Raw genomic sequence first — 22,734 nt, forward strand, 5'->3', positions numbered from 1 at the left:
ATATTTACTATATAATTCAAAAGACATTTCTTTTAAAATTTTAAGCCGAACTTTTTAATGAAGCAGCAACATATATTAGATTGGACAGAAAAGTATTGTAATATGAAAGGCTCCAATTCAGAGCAGCACGAAACACTTATGTGCATCCCGCGCGCAGAATGATGTGTTTGAAGCAACATGGAGTCAAGGCGCGCAGCACTTCGCATTGAAAAGTTCAAAGCACAAAGGGAAGATATACATATATATATTTATTTATTCATTAGTTTGAGCCTTTTAAAAGTTTTAAATTTCAGTTAATGTGCGCGTGAAGAACAATTATATCGCTACTCCAGTGTTGTGTTGCTAACAGACACCCGGGAGAAAGTTATATGTGAAACTCCTGCAAGTTAAAGTCCTTTTATGCAAACCATAGACCTTTATCTACAGATCTACAGTATAATAATTATGAACATTGACTCATCGTGGAGAGAGTTTCATCGTATTGACTGTCGTAACCGAGCAGGACGCGCTGTTTGAATGCTGAATGGAGAATGACTGACAGCCGCAGCGGAGGGAAGAACTTAGGTGAAGATTAATTTAACGACTTAAATCTGTACCTCACATTAAACTATATAGAATGGCTTCAGAAAACTTGGAAGATAGTACACAAAAACATTATGGTGCTTTATAATGTTTTTGTGCCTTTTGTGTTGTATATCAATAACATGCGCACAATATCGGATTTGGATGGTCTCGTCTGGCCGATATAGCCTGGCTCCGCCCTCCTACGTACTTCCGCTCAATTTTCATTTTCCTTCAGTACTACGTCTGGGATTGTGCTGTAGTCTTTGGTTTTCTCCGGTCAATTTTTTACCGGGCCAATCAGCGAACAGAGGGAGTGGCTGAGAACGATGACGTTGATGTCATGCGTTATTTTGACTTGTAGTTCAGTAATGGCAGCGGAGAAAGATGCGAGCGAAGCCATTCGGTCCATTGTGGCAACGTTGCCAAATATCAAGAAGTTAAAGCCGGAGCAAGAACAATCTTTGCTTAGTTTTGTTGGTGTCCATGATGTTGTGGCCCTCCTCTGGTGGGACCAGGCTATGGCCGATACCCGATCCGGCAAATATTGGTAGAATCGGAGCAATACCGATACTGAGTATCGGATCGGCACACCCCTAAAAAAAATACTATGGAAGTCAATTGTGTACATCAACTTTTTGGTTACCGACATTCTTCAGAATATCTTCTTTTGTGTTCAGCAGAAGAAAGAAAGTGAATACAGGTTTGAAACAGAATTTTCATTTTGAAGCGAACTATTCCTTTAAGGGTCCGTTCACAAAAAAGCACATTTATAAGAATATTTACTCCAAAAGAGTCTTGCTAATTTTAGACTCAGTACACTGGAGATGCTTATTTTTTTATCATTATTCTATGATGACCTCATAGTTTAGTTTAGAAGTCATGTTTGCACACATTTATTTTTCAGGCAGCACACCCATGCACACACCCTCCAGTGAGAGACGTCCCAGTGAGAAGAGGATCCGGCAGCTGGCCACACCTTTCACCCCTCCGGAGAAAACACCTGACCGCAAGGACTGGATCCCAGACCACAAACAGCACATCTGTATGGTCTGCCAGAGGGAGAGATTCACCATGGTGAGAGAGACAGAGTGTGAGATGGGTTGTGAATAAGCTTATGTGATAGGATGAGGTCCTGGTGTGAATTCCTGTTCTGTTATTAGGCCTCTCTATAAGAATGTGAGTCTTAACATAAACCTTATCCTGTGTCAGTTTAACAGACGGCACCACTGCAGACGCTGTGGCAGGCTGGTGTGTCATTCCTGCTCCAGCAGGAAGATGGCTTTAGAGGGCTCTGAGGAGCCTGTCAGAGTCTGTGACCAATGCTACAACTTCTTCCACACGGAGTACGACAAATGCACACATACCTATAGCACATTTCAGAAGTGCACACGGGCTACAGAACTTGTAGATGTTAATAGGGTTGGCAACTGAAAAGCGATTGTTCAAGAGTAGTATGGTTCCCAATTGCATGACTCAATGAGCTGATTCTTTTTAGAGAATCAAACACATACATCTTACAATTTATTTAAATCCGTGTAGTTACTAACTGGTGGTTCATATGACAATGTGTTTTTAACCATGTGTATTCCAATTATAGGATTGCATTTATGCCACCTTTGAAACGACTGAAAAGTCATTATAAAGTCTGTGTAAACAATAATTGTTTTAAATGGATTCTAAATGAGCTCATCATTTGACAATAGTTACATTTCTATTTTTTTCAAATACATTACAAGATTTTTGGTTACACTTTATTTCGATGGTCCACTTTAGACACTACTTGCTATAAGTAACTTTGCAACTACATGATAACTAACTCTCATTAGAGTATTAGTAGACTGTAGTAGACACTTATGCTAGGTTTAAGTGATAGGGTTTAAGTTAGTAGAATAAGTTGACATATTGTTGCAAAGTTACTTAGTCAGTAGAATGTCTGTGGTGGGAGCATCAAAAGAAAGTGTTAGCAAATATTGACCGGACAGTCTACTAATACTCTAATGAAAGTTAGTTGACATGTAGTTGCAAAGTTTCTTATAGTTATAAAAATGTTTAAAGTTAAAAGTGACAGTAAATTTCTATTTAAAATATATTCTGTTCTTTTGAACTTTTAATTAATTAGAAAATTCTAAAAAAAAATCACGCTTTACACACAAATATTGAGCAGCACAACTGTTTTCAATGTTTAAATGGTTTCAAATTTGATAATTATAAGAAAGGTTTCTTGAGCACCAAATCAGCAAATTCAAATTTCTAACGGATCACAAAGACAAGAAAAAATTATATTTTAAAATATATGAAAATAGAAAAATCTAGTAATTAAAATTGTACAAATATTTCCCAATATTACAGTTTTACTGTATTTTTGATTAATTAAATGCACCCATGGTGAGCTGAGCATAAGAGATTTCTTTCAAAAACATTAAAAAAATCTTACTGACCACAACATTTTTCTCTTATGTTGTGTTTATTACAGCTCAGATGAGGAGCTTGATCAGGGGGAAGGTAAACTTGCCACACACACAAATAATGAGTTTTACATACATTTCTTCTGGTTGAATGGCAAAACCTTTATTCAGATGATGATTATAAGATTATAAACTAAACATTTCTTAGTAGCTGGGAGCCCTGCATCAATTGATGGAGTCCTGAATGGTGTTCTCAGTCTGCCTGAGGTTCCACGAAAGCAGTATCGCCTGAGTCCAAACCCAGCAGAGAACCAGCAGCTGAAGAGCGAGTTCTACTATGAACAGGTGTGATTCTCTACTCGCAGTGGAGCTGGACGATTGCTTGTTTTTTAAAGGAATGATAGTAAAAGAAATCTTTGTATTTTTATTTCTTAACAATTGTGAATCTGTGTGTTGAAGGCACCCAGCGCCTCCCTGTGTGTGGCTATACTGACGCTTCACAGCGATCACGCAGCCTGCGGGGAGCAGCTTATTGGCCACTGCCGCTTACTCTCTCGCAAACTGACCAATCCTGAGGTGGATGCACGTCTGCTGACAGATGTGATGCGGCAGCTGCTGTTTAGTGCCAAACTGATGTTTGTAAACGCAGGATGCACCCAGGAGCCGGCACTCTGCGACAGGTAAGAGACACACACCTTTACTTGTGTAATCCGAATGTAATATCCGCTTAATTTTAAAAGCATAAACTGTTAGAGTGAGGCAGAATCAAATTGATAAAAAGTCTCTTTTACTCAACCAGGCTGCATTTATCTGATCAAAAATACAGGAAAAATTTATGAAATAGTTAGTTCAAAATAACTGTTTTCTATTTTAATATATTAAAAAATATATATATGTGTGACACTGAAGACTTGACAAAATGCTGCTGAAAATCCAGCTTTGCCATCACAGGAATATATATATATATATATATGTAGATAGATAGATAGATAGATAGATAGATAGATAGATAGATAGATAAACATACATACATACATACATACATACATACATACATACATACATACCTGTCTGTCTGTCTGTAAAGCTGGATTTTCAGCAGCATTTTGTCCAGTCTTCAGTGTCACATGATCCTTCAGAAATCATTCTAATATACTGATTTGGTGCTTAAGAAACATTTCGTATACATGTCTTATTATTATGAATGTTGAAAACATGCTTTTAAAGTGTTGTGCTTTTTAATATTTTTGTGGAAACGATATGAATGGGAAGTTGAAATGAACAGCATTTATTTGATAGGGAAATCATTTTATAAAACATTAGACATGTCTTTAATTTTTGATCTGTTTAATGCATCCTTATTTTGTATGAGTTTTGTTTTTACTTTTAATGACCTCAAACTTTTGAATGGTAATGTATCTTTATTTCACTTGTCTTTAATTCATTCTTCTCTCTTCATTCATAGCTACATCAGTAAGGTGGATGTGTTGAAGATCCTGGTCAGTGCAAACTACAAATACATTCCATCTCTGGACGATATTCAGGAAACGGCTGCAGTGACGCGCCTGCGCAACCAGCTTCTAGAGGCCGAGCACTACCAGCTGGCTGTGGAGGTGAGACTATTCACTCAAGATTCAAAGTAATAGTTCAATCAATAACAAACTCACGCTAATGTTTTTTTTTGCCTCCTTGTAACAAAAGCATTTTTTCATGCCTGTCTTTTCCAACAAGTGAAAGTGAATTAAGTTTAAATAGCACAACATAAATAACAATTACTAATCTAGTCACGTGTCCTGATTTTAGGTTCAGCTGTCTTTCTGCAATCTGTTTTTGTTTATAATTCTCAGGTGTCGACTAAGAGTGGACTGGACCCGAACGGGGTTTGGCAGGCGTGGGGTATGGCGTCTTTGAAGGCTGGAAATCTGAGCGGGGCCAGAGAGAAGTTTGCCCGTTGTCTCAAACCACCAGTAGATCGGAACCAGCTCAACAATGGAGTGAGACTTTTGCAGGAGATCGTTCAGCACCTGGAGTCCACAGTCAAACCTACTCTAACCACAGTAATGCAACACCCGGACCCTTAAGACTTGACGGGCATCTTGACTTTCCTTACAGGATGTTTCTAAACACGTTATGTGTGTTTTTTTTTTTATATAGACGGTGGATGAGGACATATTGGCTTCTTTGCGCGAGCTGGAAGAGGCTCTCTCTGATTCTGCTCCTCTAGATGGCGCAGAGAGCAGAGTTCAGCGGTCTGGATACTATCAGGAGTGTCTGTTTTACCTGCTCACTTACGGCACACACTTGAGCCTCATCAGCTTTTACCTGCGCCATGACTGCCTGAGAGATGCACTAACCCACGTACACAACAAGGTTCTGCAAAGTTAAAGAGCACTTTACACAATTGTACATTTATTATTAGTAAGATTTTTTTTTTTTATTCAGCAAGGATGCATTCATTTGATAAAGTTTGACAATAAATAAATACAGATTTAAAATCTCTATTCATCAAATAATCCAGAAAAATTGCATCACAGTTTCCACAGAATTATAAATATAAAAACTGTTTTCAACATTCATGATAATAAGAAATGTTTTTTTTTAGCACCAAATCAGCCTATTAGAATGATTTCTAAAGGATCACGTGAGACAGAAGACTGGAGTAATGATGCTGGAAATTAAGCTTTGACATCACAAGAATAAATTACATTAAGTTTATTAAAATAGAAAACAGTTATTTTTTATTATAATAATATCTCATAATATTACGTTTTTTACTGTATTTTTTTGATGAACAGAGAAACATGTACGCTTATGTTTATAAAGTTTCTCTCTCTCTTTATCTCTGTCTGTCTGTTTCTAGAAGTGTACAGAGGATGTGTTTCTGGAGGGCATCTTTCAGCCCTGTCTTGAACGTGGGCGGTTGGGGACTTTGCAGGGTCTGTTAGAAACTCTGGACCCCACACTGGAGACCTGGGGCTGTTACCTTCTTTCAGCCTGTCAGTCACTGCAGCGCAGGGGACACTACCACTCTCTGTACCAACTCCAACAGTTCATGATGGTACCAACACACATTCTCTCTCTCTCTCTCTCTCTCTCTCTCTCTCTCTCTCTCTCTCTCTCTCTCTCTAAGATCTGCATCAGCATGCTGTTATTAATTTTCTCCTTCTGTCTCTTTGTAGGATCACGTTCGTGCCGCTATGACGTGCATCCGCTTCTTTTCTCACGGTGCTCAGTCCTACCTGCAGCTGGGAGAACAGCAGCGCTGGCTGATCCGAGCCAAAGAGCACCTGAGAACTTACCTACAGGAACAACAGAGCCGGAGGAAATCACACAGCTCCTCTTTCAGGAAGAAAATGAGCTCCACTGATGTCTCAAGGTAATAAAAGGGGGGAAATTAAATACAGTACTATACTATACACAGTAATATAATTAAATGCTATTTATATTCATTATGTATAGTCAGGTACTGAAATACAGTTCCTCATTTTTTGGCTGTGGTATGTTGCAGACACGTACACACAATCGAGCTGCAGTTGGAAGTGACACGCTTCTTACACCGCTGTGAAAGTTCACCATCCAAGACAGCTGTAGGCCCCGCCCCCACAGCCAACAGTGGCCCACCCACTCTGTTTGGAAACAGCCCTATGAAGGTGGACGTGGCCTGCAAGGTGAGCTAGGAAAACACGCTATTCTGTACACACAGTTCAGCCCTTTTGTTGCACTCCCTATCGTATCTCTGTTCATAACGGTGTGATTACAGAAGTTAAATTTCGGAAAAATTTAAAAGGCAAGAAAGGTGGAATTGTCTAATATCAATAGTGTAGCGATGAATGAATCTTGCTCACACAGAATTTGTTCTGCTTGTCAACACCCGAATCTTGCCAAATGGAACCCATTGTGAAATCTGTGTGGTAAAATCTTTCACTCTCGTGAGAACTCTCAATCGTGTGGATTCCTATTGAAATGACTGGATTTTTTCACCCATGAAAATTCTCAGAACAACAGTAAATATTCTGCAATAAAGCACACCTTAATTTTGTAGTTTGCATTTAAGAGAGTTCTTAACATCTTCATTTATAAAATACAATTATTCTGAGTGGAAAGAGGTAATGGTGCATTTCTATTCAAATGAAAATTAGTGAAAAATATTCAATAAGCTTTTTAAAATAAATCAATATTTTTTTGTTCTTTTCTGGTCTGTATTATGTTTGTATATTCTGTTTGTAAGTGTTTAACTGTAAGTATTTCCCTGAATGGATTCCACACATTTCAGTTTCAGATGATTGCTTGTTTTGAATCATGCAAGACTAAAAGTGTGTGCCTAATGCATTTAGTAGGGAAAGAGATACTCTATGCATGTGGTTAACAGCATTAACTTTACAGAATGTTGAACTAGAAGCAGTGTTATATACATTAACTGGAAAATTATCTTATTTCCTATCATATAAAAAGCACATCATGCTTAAAGTGCTGTATTTTGAATTAGCATGATTTGATTATTTTTCATGCTGAGATATAATGTATCAGATGTTCAGATGTTTTAGCTGTTTACACGCATGTAACAAGATCCAGTCTGTGCCAAATATCTTCACTACCTTTTAAAAGTTTGATGTCGGTAATACTTTTTTATATTTGACATTTTAAAACGTCATTTATTTCTGTGATGCAAAGATGAATTTTCAGAAATCAATCTGATTTGATGCTCAAGAAACATTTCTTATGAACATCAATGTTGAAAACAGTTAATATCCTTGTGGAAACAATGATGCATTTTTTTCAGGATTCTTTGCTGAATAGAAAGTTCACAGCAGTTAACAGCATTTATTTGAGATAGAAATCTTTTTTTTTTTTAATTGTAAAAGTCTCACTAAAAGTATTAGTTTCCTTCAGAAAAAAAATCTTACTGACCACAAACTTTTGAAGTGGTGTACATACAAAGGTCAAAACTGGTTGGCATAAATCTAACAGAGACTATAGATGAAATCGGATTGAAACCAACTTCAGTATAATCAAATCTGTCTGCATTTCACACAGGTGATGCTGGGAGGCAAGAACATTGAGGAAGGATTTGGCATCGCATATCGAGTAATACAGGTAAGCATTTATGACACCTCTGTTATGGTTTGAGTCCTTGTCTCATTCACATCTGACTGATTCTGGTTTTCTTTCACATCTGACTCTGATTCTGGTTTTCTTTCACGTGGTGCAGGACTTCCAGCTGGAGGCACTGGCAGTGTACATAAGGGTCGGCCAGCGCCTGGTCCGGCAGCGCCAGTACCCGTCTGTGCGGCAGCTGCTGAAGTGTGTAGGGGAGTCTGGAACGGCCTCTAAACACGACTGTGACGCCATTGTGCTCAGCTGTGTCTCTGTGGCTGATAAGAGTCCTGCAGATGTGAGTCCCCAACCTGATGATCTCTTTGTTGCTGCTTTGTACAACCCCAAATCAGCCATTGCAGCCATCAAAATCAAAATCTGTTCATATTTACAAAATACAATTATGTTGGTCAGTGAAAACATTGGAAAACTTTTCTTTGTACTTTTGTCAATTAAAAAAAGGTTAAAAAGAATGAACAAATCACAGATTCTTGATTTTATTGCATTTCACAAAATGTCCCAACTTTTTCTGAATTGGGGTTGTATATATTTGCATATTAAATTTTATAAAAATAAATAATTATGAAAGTATTAGCCTATATAATTTGTTGTTTTTTTGGCTCAGGCTAAAGAACTAGAGACCCTGATTCTGGAGTGTAAGAGTTCAGAAAACAAGGTTAGGTTTCTCTTTCTCTCAGTCTATATTTGTACTCCTCTCACACACTTCCTTACCCTCATTCACATTCTTTTCTTTCTCTCTCTCTTTTTATTAGATAAAGGCATATCTCCAGTGTAGTAAGCTGCGGGCAGCGTATCTCCAGGCTGTGAAGCTTGAGCTTGTAAAGGCAACTCCTTTAGTACAGGATGTAATGCAGGCCGCTGAGAGCTCAGGTGACTCTGTCATGCACAACATCTGCCGCCAATGGCTTTTGGAGCATCAGGAACAATCTTCACGGCAACGACACGGCAACAACTGATAACCACTACCAATCCCCATTGTGAACACCAAGTTATCCTGCTTTGCTTTGTTAGAGTGAAATAATAATATGCAGGGAAATTAATCACCACTGTGCCACTTTTGCTGGTCTCTATCAGAAAGAAAACTGTCCAGGTTATCTTTCACAGGGCCAGAGACAAAATTTTACAGATAAAACGACATTCACATCTGTGTACTTCTTCAGTATTTGACTGGGCTCATTCTCCTACCTCAGGAAAAGGGATTTTTCTTTTCATCTATGTCAAAAAGACTAATCACTGTGTCTTAATCTCATCCTGATGGAACAAGGTCATGGGGTATTGCAATTATTCTGCATCTGCCATGAAATTAATTCTTATTTGAGTTCATGGCAAGTTTACAATGGTTTCTCTTATAAATTTAGTCTCTCTTCAGCTCTAAAAAAACCTGTTTATTCTGGTCCTCACTGAGAGATTGCACTCAGATGTGGTTGAACTACAAAAAAACGTACTATTAAAAGGGAAGGTTTGATTCACAGGCATTATGATGAGTGAGCTCTGTGAACAAACATAAGCAGTATCCTTGATATTGCAAAACTCTAAACTAACAGTTACAATGGGAAAATAAGGGATTCTTGGTATAACATGGCAATTTGTAATATACTGTATCAGTAAAACATTGCTTATGTGTTTGTCTATAATACAAATCACCCTACAATTCACAGCCTGAGATTATGTGCACTCTTTATGAATGTGTGAGAGAGAGTGTGTGTATATACTGTATGTTAATCAGATCAAACGGTCACTGACCCTCCTGTAATTTGTTTTATAATGTGGGATCTGTGAATGTGTATAAATGTTATTGTGTAAAGTAAAAAAATCTCTTTTTAGGGATATGTTACCCAAGTTTACCCAAAAATGAAAATCTTGTCATCATTCACTTCATGTCATTCCAAACCTGTACGACCCGTTATTCTGCACGTTTAAAGATATTTTGAAGAACACTAGTAACTAAAAAACACTGGAGCTAATTGACTTCAATTATATGGACAAATAAAACACCGAGACATTTCTCAAAATATCATCTTTTATATTCCATAAAAGAATGTCATACAGGTTTGGAATGACACGAGGATAGTTCACCTTTTTTTTGGTGAACTATCCTTTTAAGGGACTATGTCTGTTTTTTTTTCTTTAGAGAATAAAAAGAAAGAAAAATCTGAACAAATTTGGTGTACAGAACCTATGTGCATATTAAAATGAATAAAACCGTTACAGAGATGTTGCCAAAAAGACAGATGTACTTATGTGTGAATCCAATTAGAGTGAAAAAGAATGTCTCCTGAAGGGAGATATTAATTTAAAATGAGTAATAAATATGTATTTAGCTTTATAAAATGCTATTTAAAATAATAATAATACTGACTTTTTCTGGTTTCACAGCATCTTGAGACAATAATAGCATTGACATATTTTATGATATGCCAGTGCATTTTGCTTTCAGTTAAAACAGCTCGAACATGCATTTTAGTCTGGGACTAGGCTTAAGCCTTGTCTGTGAAACTGGGAGATGAAATACTAAATCTCAGTTTTTAGATAAATTTTAGTTTAATTTAAATTTTTTAATACTTGTTTTAATAATGAACCTCTTAATGATAGTATAAAATATCTGTTAATATTATTTGCAACATATCCTTGACTATTTGTATCTTTTAGCAAATAAAGAAAGGAAAATACAAAAATGACACTTTTTTCACTGTATATATTTAAATATTTATCTCTGGTCATGATTGTTCCACAGTAGTTAAAAGCACATCTGTATAAAAGACTTCAATATGCAGCTTCATGTGAGAATACTGAGATGGGAGTTAAAGCAGCGTTCAAAATACAAACGGTGAAATCAAAATCAGATTTGTTTTAGAGTAGAAAAAACTCATACTTGATAGAAATAATAGAAAATTGGCGAAAAGGCATAACAACATGGATTGTGCTATTGAAAGCATATATTAGAGAAAATGTACACAAGTGTTTCAAACAAAACCAAGCAAAACATAAGAAGTGATCACTGAAAATGTCTAAGAATAAAGGGTGTAAAGCGGGTCAAATGAATGTTTCAGTCCCACTCAATGCCTAACAGTTCACAGCTTGCATCCCACAGATTACGTGCCGTCTCCTCACTCCGTCCCTGAGGGGCCACAAAAGCTGGGACACAATCACTGTGTGGGAGACACAAAGAGTGAGAGAGAGAGAGATGTTTAATAATATCCCAATACCAAATGAACTGCATGATTTAAGAGCTAAAGAGCTGCAAATTTCTTTAGTAAATAATTATTTAAATGTTAGTCTGTTTTAACATAAAAGGCTATTATATGACTTCAGATGAGTTGGAATATAGTGAATGCATTGCATGGACTGCTTAAAAGGGATAGTTCACCCAAAAATGAAAATTCTGTTATTTACTCACTCTCGTGTCGTTCCAAACCAGTATGATTTTCCATTGAAAACAAAAGATAATACTTTGAGAAATCTCTGTGTTTTTTTGTCCAAACAAAGAAGGTCATTGGTAACCAAAACAGTTTGGTTTCAAAAAAGTCTTCAAAATATCTTCTTTTGTGTTCTATAGAAGAAAGACACACAGGTTTGAAAATAATGATAAATGATTAAAGGTGAACTATCCCTTTAACGATTCGTTTATGGTGTTTGACCCCCCCCCCCCCCCCCCCTGTCCCCATCCACTTTTTTTTTATATGAATAGCAATGTTCAGGATATCTTGAAAAATTAACCTCCAGCATCAAGCAACCATTCTGACGTGTGCTGTACCTGAAATGTTTGCCTGAGATTGACTGGAGCTCCTCAGCGACGGCGCAATAGACAGACGTTTGAGCTCCTTCCTTTGGGGTCTTGAGGAACATGGAGAAGACAGCAAACAGCAGCGACATTGCAGTAGAATGACGCACCAGCTCTGACCTCACCGTCCCCGGGTGCAGAGAGTTCACGGTCACATTTGACCCTAAAAAAACAAGTCAAACTGACATTTGCTGCAAAGCAGGATACAGAACGTACTACAGTATTTCTTTATTTTTTTCATTTTAGATCCTTGTTTGATCCACAACAGCACTCACCGTGGAGCCTGCGTGCTAGCTCACGTGTGAAAAGCACGTTAGCCAGCTTGCTCTGGCAGTAGGCAAGCCCGCTGTTGTAGCTGCCCTGACTGTGCAGGTCGTGAAATCGAATCCAACCGAAATTATGTGCCAGGGAAGAAACAACCACGATTCGTGATGGCGCGCTACGCTTCAGCAGACCAATGAGGAGATATGTCAGCAGGAAGTGACCTGAATGAAGAGGTGCAGGCGTGAGTCCCCTCACTAAACCCACCGCATACTTTAGGGGGTCTGGTAAAACTCAATGGTCTAAGGGGAGGCAAGAGAGACGAGGCCTCCCGCTGTAATTTTACCTGCTAGTGTCGCTGTAGGACAATGTTACTTTTTTTAAAAACTAGTGAATTATATGCTTTTTAATGTCACATTTTGTATTATTTGCGTAAATAGAAGTATTATTCACACTCACCCAGATGATTGACCCCAATCTGCATCTCAAAGCCATCGGCCGTTTTCATATAAGGACACATCATGACACCAGCATTATTGATGAGGATGTGCAGATGATTTACCTCTAAATGAAGAGACAAAACACATGAACTGTAAACTTAAATATCTGGGGCTTAGAAGACTCCTTGTCTGAGATTGTTGATGTACTGTATATATTTGCTTTGAAGTGACGGTGGTTGAACTGCATCAGACATTATAAGGCAGTACCTCGCAGGAATCTCTGAGCGAAGGCTCGGATGGAGCAAGTGTCGGCCAGGTCCAGTTCCCTCACCTCCACTTTAGCTCCACCCACTCGTGTACGGATTTCTGTCGCCGCCTCTTCACCTTTCTCCACATCACGACATGCCAGAATCACACGTGCACCTGTTAGCAAACAGGTCTGAACTGTTACATCAGCTGTACAGTAAGCCATTTTATTTAAACTGAATTAATTAAATTATTTCATAAGATATAAGGTATTTAGTAAAGGTGTTGAGGAATTGGACAGACCTCGAAAAGCTAAATCCAAAGCTGTTTCCTTCCCAATTCCTGAGTTTGCTCCTGTGATCAAGGCAACTTTTCCATCTAACCGTGCTGTTGATCGACACATTCCTCCTGCAGCATATTTCCTGCACAAACATGGAAAGTTAAAATAAATAGATTTATTAATCTATTTAATTTAATTATTTATCCTGTCTTGTATCAACGTTTCAGGCTTGTGGTGGTGTAATGGTGCAAGCGATATTTTCTTGGCACACTTTGGGCCCTTAATACCAATTGAACATTGTTTAAATGTCACAGTATACTGAAGTATTGTAGCTGACCATTTCCATCCCTTTATGACCACAGTGTATCTTCTGATGGCTACTTCCAGCAGGATAACGTCCTGTCACAAAGCTCAAATCATCTCAAACTGGTTTCTTGAACATGACAATGAGTTCAAATACTCAAATGGCCTCTACAGTCACCAGTTCTCAATCCAATAGAGCACCTTTGGGATGTGGTGAAATGAGAGATTCGCATCATGGATGTTCAGCCGACAAATCTGCATCAACTGCGTGATACTATCATGTCAATATGGACCAACATCTCTGAGGAATGTTAACAGCACCTTGTTGAATTGTCGAGGGCAGTCATTGGACATTGGTAACAGAGTTGGACTGGTGACCCAAAGGTTGCTGGTTCGATTTCAGTACCGGCAGGAATATGACTGAGGTGTCCATGAGCAAGGCACCTAACCCCCAATCGCTCCCCGGGCGCCACTCAAGGCTGCCCGCTGCTCCGGGGGTGTGTATCCACGTTTGCGTGTTCACTACTCACTACTCTGCTCCTAATGTGCGTGCACTTAATTGGATGGGTTAAATGCAGAGGTCAAATTCCAAGTATGGGTTACCATAATTGGCCATCACGTGTCACTTTCACTTTCACTTTCACTTGAATCTACTCCACAAAGAAATAAGGCAGTTTTAATGGCAAAGGGGTGGGGGTAGGGCGTCGAACCCGGTACTAGCAAAATGTACCTAATACAGTGGCCGGTGAGTGTTTATGTGTGTGTTTATGTCTGATATATATTAAACACCAGATTTCACTGTACAACTCACCTCTCCACACATAACCAATAAGGGAAAATCTTGATTCATAATTGGAAATGGATGTTTTAATGTATTTCCCCCAATGTGCCCAAACATTTAAATATCACAATATCATAAAACTTCACCATTGTTAACTATTGCTTGGAAGTTAATGAGAGCTGCTAAATCAAATGTAATTTTTTTGTTTAAAAAAATATATTTTATATAGATTGCACTCTCAAAAAGCTGTTTCTTACCTATTACTTGTATAATAATATAAATTCTATAAGAATTATAATGTAATTATATATTAAATATAACAGGCAGTCCTTAACTATGATTATATGCATTAATCCGTCCCACAAGAGCCAATAAAGCAGCGCGGTTACGTGGAGGGGCGGGGCGATCCGCCCATGCTGTCATTCTATTCGTTGGTTTCTAGAGCAGATCATGTCAAGAGGAGGCGGGTCCACTAGGAGGCAATCTGAACCTTCATCAACAGTGCTGATTGCTGCGCTCATTTTAGAATCGATGAATAAAATCGTGTAACGTACAATGTGTTATGCATTATTAAAAGGCCATGGTCGGTTAGATTAACAGGTGTGACTATTGAATATAATTTTAAGACCGGACTGTTTTCCACTGACTGGGCTATACGCTTCAGTGGCTACAATGCTTTCTTTACATTCATAGACTGTTTCTGTCTTAGTCTCCCACATCATAATGTTCGCATCCCTTATGAACATTGTGCTCTTGTTTTACAGAAAGAATGTATGTTTCCATGCATAGTCATTTTATAATAAATAAGACTGAATAGCATTTTCAAATATTTCTCTCCAAAAAAATAAAAAAGATAAAGGCTTACCTGATTCGAGGGGACAGCAGCCTTAAAACCAGTGCGACCAGCCCTAAACCAGCCGCAAAAACTACGAGCATAAGCATCATGACACTGTGTGCTTTACTCCCGTCTGTCTCTGTCGTTGTGAATGTGTTCAGCCTCCCACTCACATCTACAGCTGTGGTCCCAGGGAATGATGGGATTGTAGTTTCCATTGTCTGGAGCATTTATTCTGAATATTCATTAATGCCTTGTTGCTTTATTTTAAAATGATTATTTTATTTACATTTACTTGCACCTTAAATTTGTATTACTAGGCTAATAATTATTTTATACCTCTCTCTCTCTCTCTCTCTCTCTCTCGTGTGTGTGTGTGTGTGTGTGTGTGTGCGCGTGCGTGTGTGTGAGAGAGAGAGAGTTTTTCTAGTATTGTAAAATAGCAATAAAACGTTTTGAAAATGAAACAATCGTTTTTCAGGATCTAAAATCATAAAAAGGAATGTGAACATCTGATTCTTGTTTAATTTGGCTAAAGCCATGGTACAATCTTAATAAGTCGTTTATGCAAGTTAATTACGGATATATATATATATATATATATATATATATATATATATATATATATATATATATATATATATATGCGCTTTTTCAGTGTGCTTGAGTTTCCGATCACATCTTCAAAACCAGTTTATTTGTGTTTTCTGGAAAATGTGAACTACAGATCCCACGATGCATTTATGACGCAAGCTGTCTATATGTTTGCCCTGTTGAACGGTTGCACAGTTTTGTTAGATTTTGCACTTAATGGATGTACACTTAAAGTGTACATCATACACGTACATATTAGTAAATCACTGCTTTTTAGGTGTTAAGACTTAAAAATAAAAATAAAATAGCTTGGGTCTTTCGCTCCCTTTTTGTTTTCAGGCTAAATCAAAACCACCTATAATCACGAGGTCCGACACGGAAGCATCAGCTCAGCTGCTGTCCCGAGGATCTTGTTATTGACCGAGAAGCCGATTTTATTCTCATTCTTGTTTTCAGATCACAGCAAACGCCAAATTATCTGTTATTTTATTACATTCTTATTGATTTTGAAAAGTAACGTTTATTTGCTTTAGGCTTCGTTAAAATCGCTCGCAGTATGTCTTCTGAGGAGCTTGAAAAGCTGCATGAGATGTATAAATCTCTATATGAAGAAGTGAAGTTGATGCCTGAACGGGTGCAGAGGTGTCAAGGAGGTGAATAAACTCTTTATATCTACAACTGAATCATGACTGGAGAGTTTTTAGACAGTTGAGTGCAGGACAGAAATATGGTTTGGGTATTTTGTAAGCATACGTTTTTGCCTTTCAGTCTTCTTTTACTCAAAATTGTTATTGTTATGTCTCAGGAGACTGCAGATGGAAACAGTAACATGTCAGTTGTCTGCCTTGTGTTGTTAAGGTGGCTTTCTGGACTAACCCTGCATCTGTTTCACTCTTTTTGTTTTCCAGAGGAAAGGAAGAGGATTGTCAGGGACTTTGATGAGCGTGTTTCAGAGGCTGAAGAAGTTGTATGTGTTACAAAGTTAACTTTAATGTCACTCTTCTTGATTCACATTATAGATGAAAGTTTGCACACAATCTCAAACTGTGATTGCTAGTCCTGGAAAAGTCCAATTAAAGAGTCATATTAATTTCTAGAGTAAATCCTAACTTCTTCTATAATTTATACTATTATATAAATAATACGCTAGAAATAGTTTTTTTTTTGAGAGTCCAATCTCTTTCAAATATTAATCTCAATTAAAACCAAATGACATTTGATTTGGCAGCTGTCATTAACTTCAAGCAATAAATAAGGATGGTGAAGTTTTATGATATTTTGATATTTAAAATTTTGGGCATTGACAGTACTGTTGCATAAAATGTAGGAACCCTTGTGAAATTTATTTTACATTTTCAGAATCAGAATCAGAAAGAGCTTTATTGCCAAGTGTGCTTGCACACACAAGGAATTTGTTTTGGTACTGAGGCTTCCAGTGGACATATACAAATACAACATGAAACATAATACTACAAATTATAAGAATAAAAAATAAAAATATAAAGCAGATAGGGTGGAGGTTGGCAGTTTATTCCACTAGAGAGGTGCAGAGAGGGTGAGAAGTTTGGAGATTCTTTCTCATAGTTGTCAAGAAAGCTTGGATTTGCCATGCTCAGTTTGAGACACTAGGTGGCAGTAGTGCTTCAGACAACCAGTAAATATCTGCCTTAGTCAGAGACATACAAACCAGTGCTAAGTGTTCTGAATCAGTTACATTATGTGTAGACAAGTTACTATTGTTGTATTGTATGGTTGTTACTATTGTGTATAACATATTACTATTGTTTATTGCTGCAGTAATAACAATACACAGTACACGAGCTCATTAGTATAACTCTTTAACTACCTAAGACTTAACGGTTGAAGTTTGGGGTCAGTAAGATTTTTTTTTTAAAGAAATGAATACTTTTATTCAGCAAGGGTACTTTAAAAAGATTAAAAGTGACAGTAAATACATTTATAATGTTACAAAGGATTTCTGTTTCAAATAAATGTTGTTCTTTATGTTCATCAAAGAATCCTGATTTTATTTTGTATACTGTTTTCAACATTGATAGAAATAATAAATGTTTCTTGAGCACCAAATTATATTATAATGATTTCTAAAGGATCATGTGACTCTATTACATGAATAAATTACACTTGAACATATATGAAAATAGAAGTTGTATAATTAATTTCATAATAAGTGTTTTTACTATATTCATGATCAAATGAATGCAGCCTTGGTGAGCATGAGTCATAGTCTCAAATAAAATAAAAAATCTTACCGAATCCAAAATTTTGAATTTACTGAATGTAAATTCACAGTAACATGAGCACTATCTGACTGAATGTGTGATGTCTCTCGTAGCTTCAGGGCATGGAACAAGAGCTGTTTGGCGCTCCGTCATCCTTCCGAACCCCCATGTCAACAAAGATTCGACTGTACCGGCGAGATTTGGCCAAACTGCAGAGAGACATACGCCTCTCAGCAACACCAGGGTTTTCGAGTCACCTTGGAGACAGCAGACAAGGGATATATGCTGCACAGAATGACCAGAGTGTAAGTCTTGCCAGTCCTTCATTAGAAAGGAGTAATTTGCATAATAATGAAGATTCTGTCATGAATTACACACATTCACATGCAAATGAAAGGGATTGGATTAGAAAGTTATTGTTTAGCTACTGTTGTTTAAATTCAAGCTACTCGTCCTTTATTACACTCAAGTCTTGCTCAATGGTACAATGATGGTAGAGAATTTCTACATCTCTCCAGTCGAATCTAGTTTTCAACAGGCTAGAACTGGTTGTAACCCATCAACACAAAATGTATACCTGGAAATTCAAGTACACACATATTTTGAACACAAGAGATCTCTATCTTCCCTGTGTGTTTTTTAATGACACACCGTGCCAGCATTCCACAAGTGTTATGTAAGCTTATGTATAAGACATAATAGTGTATAGTGTGTTCTTCAACAAGAAAGGTACTTGTTTTTCCTCAGTTTGTTTTATTTCATTGATTGAGTGATTGAAGTGAGTCTTAATTATGCATTCAAAATAATTCATTCTATTTATCATGTTATTAAAAAATGTGTCATTCCATACAAGCACTAGTTAACAGTGTGAGATGCAGGTTAACTCCCTACCACTGTACAAACAAAGATGCCTGTTGTGCTGGAGTGGAATGACTTTTTTTTTCTATTGCGCACACAGGAGGTTGCCTTGAGCAAGGTCATGCAGTATGTCCCAAGAGTCCTGTTACTGAACTCTCTAAAACTGAGGAAGTGAAGGTCATTAGAAAGACCTGAAAAGAATAGCATATGCTAGGGATTTATGAGGCACTTGTTTGATTCAGTGAGTGAACTCTTTGCTCACTTTTTCAGCAGTCTTCAGCTTCATACATATTTTCCCTATTCATTTTTTCTGGCTTCAGTCATTTTAAGCCTAGAACCAAACCAACCAGCACTGGGATCAATTAAAACATTACATAATTTAAGTTAAAAAAAAGTATTTAAAAAATCAGACAAAAATACAAAGACTCATCCCATGAATAATAATAATACATTTTATTTATAATGCGCTTTTCTAAAACCCAAAGCGCTACAAACAATAAAACAAGTAAAAAAAAAAAAAAAAAAAAAAAAGTACAAGAGTAATACTAAAGTCATTACAGTACACATCATTAAATTACTAATCATAACAGTCTATGTAAGCAATTTTAAAAAGGTGTGTTCTTTTTGAAACTGGCTAATGTAGGAGCATTTCTAACAGTAAGAGGAAGTGTATTCCATAACCTGGGTGCCGCGACAGAGAAAGCATTATAAAGCATTATGAATCAAGTAATTAAACCAATAACACTTACACTACCGTTCAAAAGTTTGGGATCGGTAAGATAAAAAAAAAAAAAAACAGTAATATTGTGAAATATCATTACAATTCAGAATACCTGTTTTCTATTTTAATACATTTTATAATGTAATTTATTTCTGTGATGCAAAGCTGAATTTTTAGCATCATTACTCTAGTCTTCCGTGTCACATGATCCTTAAAGACATTTACAATGTTATAAAAGATTCTATTTCAAATAAATGAAACAACTTTCTATTCATCAAAGAATCCTGGAAAAAATTTGTACACAACGGTTTTCAACATGATAATAATGAATGTTTTTTGAGCATCAAATTAGCATTTTAGAATGATTTTTGAAGGATCATGTGATTATACAGTGTCTGAAAAATTAACTAAAAGTTGTGCTCTATTGTAGTATTATCTGTATTTGATTTCAGTTAACCAGATCAGTAATTATGGTTAAAGATGGACACTGGTATTATAAGTGAGAATGCAGCAGGTCTCAGTTAAAGAGTTACTAATTGTTATGTTTGTTTTTGCAGACTCATCTTCAGTCCCAGCGTGCTTTGCTCATCCAGGGGACAGAGTCTCTAAATAATGCGTCAAAAAGTATTGAGCGAAGTCAACAGATTGCAGCAGAGACTGACATGATTGGCACAGACATCATTGAGGAGCTTGGAGAACAGAGAGATCAACTGGACCGCACAAGAGACAGAGTGAGCAAGAGATATCTAGACCGTTCGCTATTATTGTTACTGTTGAACTAGCGGATAATAAACTACACAAATGAAATGCCTAGAATGAATTCACTTCTTCTCTCTTTCTCTTATTTTACAACCCCATTTCTCTTCTATTACTCACTCATCAGTTGGTTCATACTGGAGAGAACCTGAGCCGCAGCAGGAAAATCCTGCGCGCAATGTCCAGACGGTGACGCTTGCACTCTTACGAAACACATTTTACATCACTAGAATTATTTCCAAATCTCTTTCTGAGATTATACTCAATCAAGCCTCTTCCTTTCTTGTCATTTCAGATTGGTGACGAATAAACTGCTACTATCAGTCATTATCATCATGGAGTTGGCCATCTTGGGTGCGGTGGTCTACTTGAAGTTCTTTCGCAAGTAGGCAGAGACACACAAGACTGTATAAGACTCCAGCTCTCCCATTTCTTCTTCCTGTTGTTCACTTGTGTCTGTCCCGGTGACAATGTACTGGAAGCTTTCGTGACTGTAAGTGTCAAATGGACATGTATGGGCAGTTATTTTAAGCGCTAAACTGTATTAGCATAAGTAGTGCTCTCAGGGTGAAAAGAAGATGATGACCATGGTGCATTCAGACTTCTGGAGGATCCGGCCTGTATAAAGAGGAGAGATGGCCTTACTCCCTCCTTAGCTGTCTTATCATGGTGCCAAGGTGATCTAGAAGATGTATGGACAGATGGATGGTGTAAATGAAGCAACCAGTGAAAAGAGTGTAAAAAGAATATATATGTATAGATATATATATTCTTGTTACACTCTTTTCACTGGTTATATATATATATATATATATATATATATATATATATATATATATATATATATATAATGCAATCTATTTGCATTTTTATATACATCAGTCACTTTAAAGGGATAGTACATTTAAAAAAAATTATAATTCTGTCATCATTCGATCACCCTCATGTCATTCCAAACCTTACTTTTGTGTCCCTAAAGAAAATCACTAGGGTTCAATTGACTTTCATTGTATGGACAAAAACGGTTGGAACATACTTCAAAATATCTTTTGTATTTTATTGAAGAAAGAAAGTCTGACAGGTTTGAAGAAAATTATGACAGAATTTTTATTTTTGAGAGAACTGTCTCTCTAACTATTACTGAACTTTTAACTAAGTGATCTGAATTACTTTGTGTAAAAGTGTTAACGTGGCATTAAAGGTAACAGCTCGTGTTTTTCCTCCAATCAATCAAAACAAAGCTGACTGTACTCCATGCCAAGAGAATGACAGCTATAAACATGCATGTCACTTGCTTCATAAGCTGTGGTTGGTGGAGAATAGGGTGTGTTTAGCCTTTCAGATATGGGGGTCGACATTACTGTAAACATGACTGAAAATAAGGTTACACGAACACCTGTTAAAGTGGAAATACCAGTGTCCATGGCTATCAGGTTATCTTGACATACTGATATTTTGCCAGCTGACTGTTGGCAAAACAGCAGAAGTATCAGTGGAGACCAGTTATTCGCAATCATGTTTGTCAGTGATTTGAGGTGTGAGCAGGTCATTCACCTTTTACATGTTGATTATGATCTGCATCTATAATCCCCATCACATTCCACAATCATAAGTAGATGTTATTATATATTGAAGGGATTATAAATGGGCTATTGCCGGTGAATCAACTGATTACAGCTTCGAATCAATCACAAACCCAAACAAAATGTCTATTTGTAATTGCATTAGGCGGATTACTTTATTAGGGGCGTTCATGAAAATAAACGTCATTGTTACCAATATTCATGGTTAGGGATTTGAACAGTTAAATTGATCAAATTAGTAAATCTAACTTGAATAGCCTTCCAATTAATGGAGTATTAAATCAAGATTAATCCCTTATAGAAACATTCATGTTTTGTCATACAAAATGACATAATTGATTAATTAAAAAAAAAATCAAACATGAATAGTCGGGAGTGTGATAAGGTGTGTGTATGTTCCAAATACTTTGTGTTTTAATGTAAATAATTTCAAAATTCTGTTTCGTGGTATCAATGACTTATTCTATTTCACGTTAACAGTATATTTCACAATATACCGTAGTTATTTATATATGTAGTTATTCTGGAAAATTGAAAAAAAGGGGGTTTATATAATAAATAATCTCAAATAGTTTAGAAATTAAAAGTACTTCACCTTGTTTCATTTTTCTTATATTTGGTAAACTATATTGGTCGCTAAATATAGTAAATGAAACACTCAACTTTTAGATGAACTTCTCCCTACTGATTGGTATTAAATACAACTTGTATGTGCAATTAAACTTTAAATAAATTATTGCTGAATTTTTTTTCAATCTCACGTTATTGTTTTACTTCATCAATCAGTTTATAATATCTAAATATTTTATATTGAACTATTCTATTCTTAATAGATTATAGTTACTTCCTTTTAATTTTGTAGGATATTACTAAAACTATTTATACTGGTTAAATGTATTCCCCGGTACAGTTATGCCATGTCTGCTTATTAAACTGTGTTTTTAAGGGGCTTGTTTTGTGATACCTGGCAA

General features: G+C 36.7%; 3 protein-coding genes across 5 annotated transcripts in view; 2 read left to right on the forward strand and 1 right to left on the reverse strand.

The window, feature by feature from the left end:
* zfyve26 (zinc finger, FYVE domain containing 26) overlaps window positions 1-10,310 on the forward strand; it is a 32,073-nt gene extending 21,763 nt beyond the window's left edge. Inside the window, exons 27-41 of one of the 2 annotated variants that reach the window (XM_077236644.1) lie at window positions 1,469-1,638; window positions 1,774-1,907; window positions 3,038-3,066; window positions 3,181-3,314; window positions 3,429-3,649; window positions 4,435-4,582; window positions 4,817-5,026; window positions 5,124-5,339; window positions 5,830-6,027; window positions 6,149-6,345; window positions 6,478-6,637; window positions 8,004-8,063; window positions 8,179-8,361; window positions 8,689-8,739; window positions 8,837-10,310. In XM_077236644.1, coding sequence (XP_077092759.1) covers window positions 1,469-1,638; window positions 1,774-1,907; window positions 3,038-3,066; window positions 3,181-3,314; window positions 3,429-3,649; window positions 4,435-4,582; window positions 4,817-5,026; window positions 5,124-5,339; window positions 5,830-6,027; window positions 6,149-6,345; window positions 6,478-6,637; window positions 8,004-8,063; window positions 8,179-8,361; window positions 8,689-8,739; window positions 8,837-9,040 — 2,315 coding nt within the window. In that variant the 3' untranslated portion in view covers window positions 9,041-10,310. Of the gene's footprint in view, window positions 1-1,468; window positions 1,639-1,773; window positions 1,908-3,037; window positions 3,067-3,177; window positions 3,315-3,428; window positions 3,650-4,434; window positions 4,583-4,816; window positions 5,027-5,123; window positions 5,340-5,829; window positions 6,028-6,148; window positions 6,346-6,477; window positions 6,638-8,003; window positions 8,064-8,178; window positions 8,362-8,688; window positions 8,740-8,836 lie in introns of both variants that reach the window. The other variant, XM_077236643.1, reaches the window with a different exon arrangement.
* rdh12 (retinol dehydrogenase 12) lies at window positions 10,087-15,207 on the reverse strand. 2 transcript variants are annotated; one of them, XM_077236645.1, is made up of 7 exons: window positions 15,042-15,204; window positions 13,116-13,234; window positions 12,834-12,989; window positions 12,586-12,690; window positions 12,141-12,350; window positions 11,839-12,028; window positions 10,087-11,233 (listed from the first exon to the last, which is right to left on the reverse strand). In XM_077236645.1, the coding sequence occupies exons 1-7, from the start codon at window positions 15,119-15,121 to the stop codon at window positions 11,131-11,133; spliced, it is 963 nt and encodes a 320-aa protein (XP_077092760.1). In that variant the 5' UTR covers window positions 15,122-15,204; the 3' UTR covers window positions 10,087-11,130. The 2 variants fall into 2 exon arrangements, with proteins under 2 accessions (XP_077092760.1, XP_077092761.1); XM_077236646.1 differs by lacking the exon at window positions 10,087-11,233 and adding an exon at window positions 11,482-11,634 and having other exon boundaries at window positions 15,042-15,207.
* Window positions 15,208-15,962: 755 nt separating this feature from the next.
* On the forward strand, window positions 15,963-22,512 carry vti1b (vesicle transport through interaction with t-SNAREs 1B). The gene is made up of 6 exons (XM_077236647.1): window positions 15,963-16,258; window positions 16,514-16,572; window positions 17,959-18,150; window positions 19,982-20,155; window positions 20,308-20,369; window positions 20,476-22,512. The coding sequence occupies exons 1-6, from the start codon at window positions 16,162-16,164 to the stop codon at window positions 20,567-20,569; spliced, it is 678 nt and encodes a 225-aa protein (XP_077092762.1). The 5' UTR covers window positions 15,963-16,161; the 3' UTR covers window positions 20,570-22,512.
* Window positions 22,513-22,734: the final 222 nt, after the last annotated feature.

Source organism: Siphateles boraxobius, unplaced genomic scaffold, assembly GCF_051911475.1.
Source record: "Siphateles boraxobius isolate OS27281-9 unplaced genomic scaffold, OSU_SipBor_1 20, whole genome shotgun sequence".
Lineage (NCBI taxonomy): Eukaryota > Metazoa > Chordata > Actinopteri > Cypriniformes > Leuciscidae > Siphateles > Siphateles boraxobius.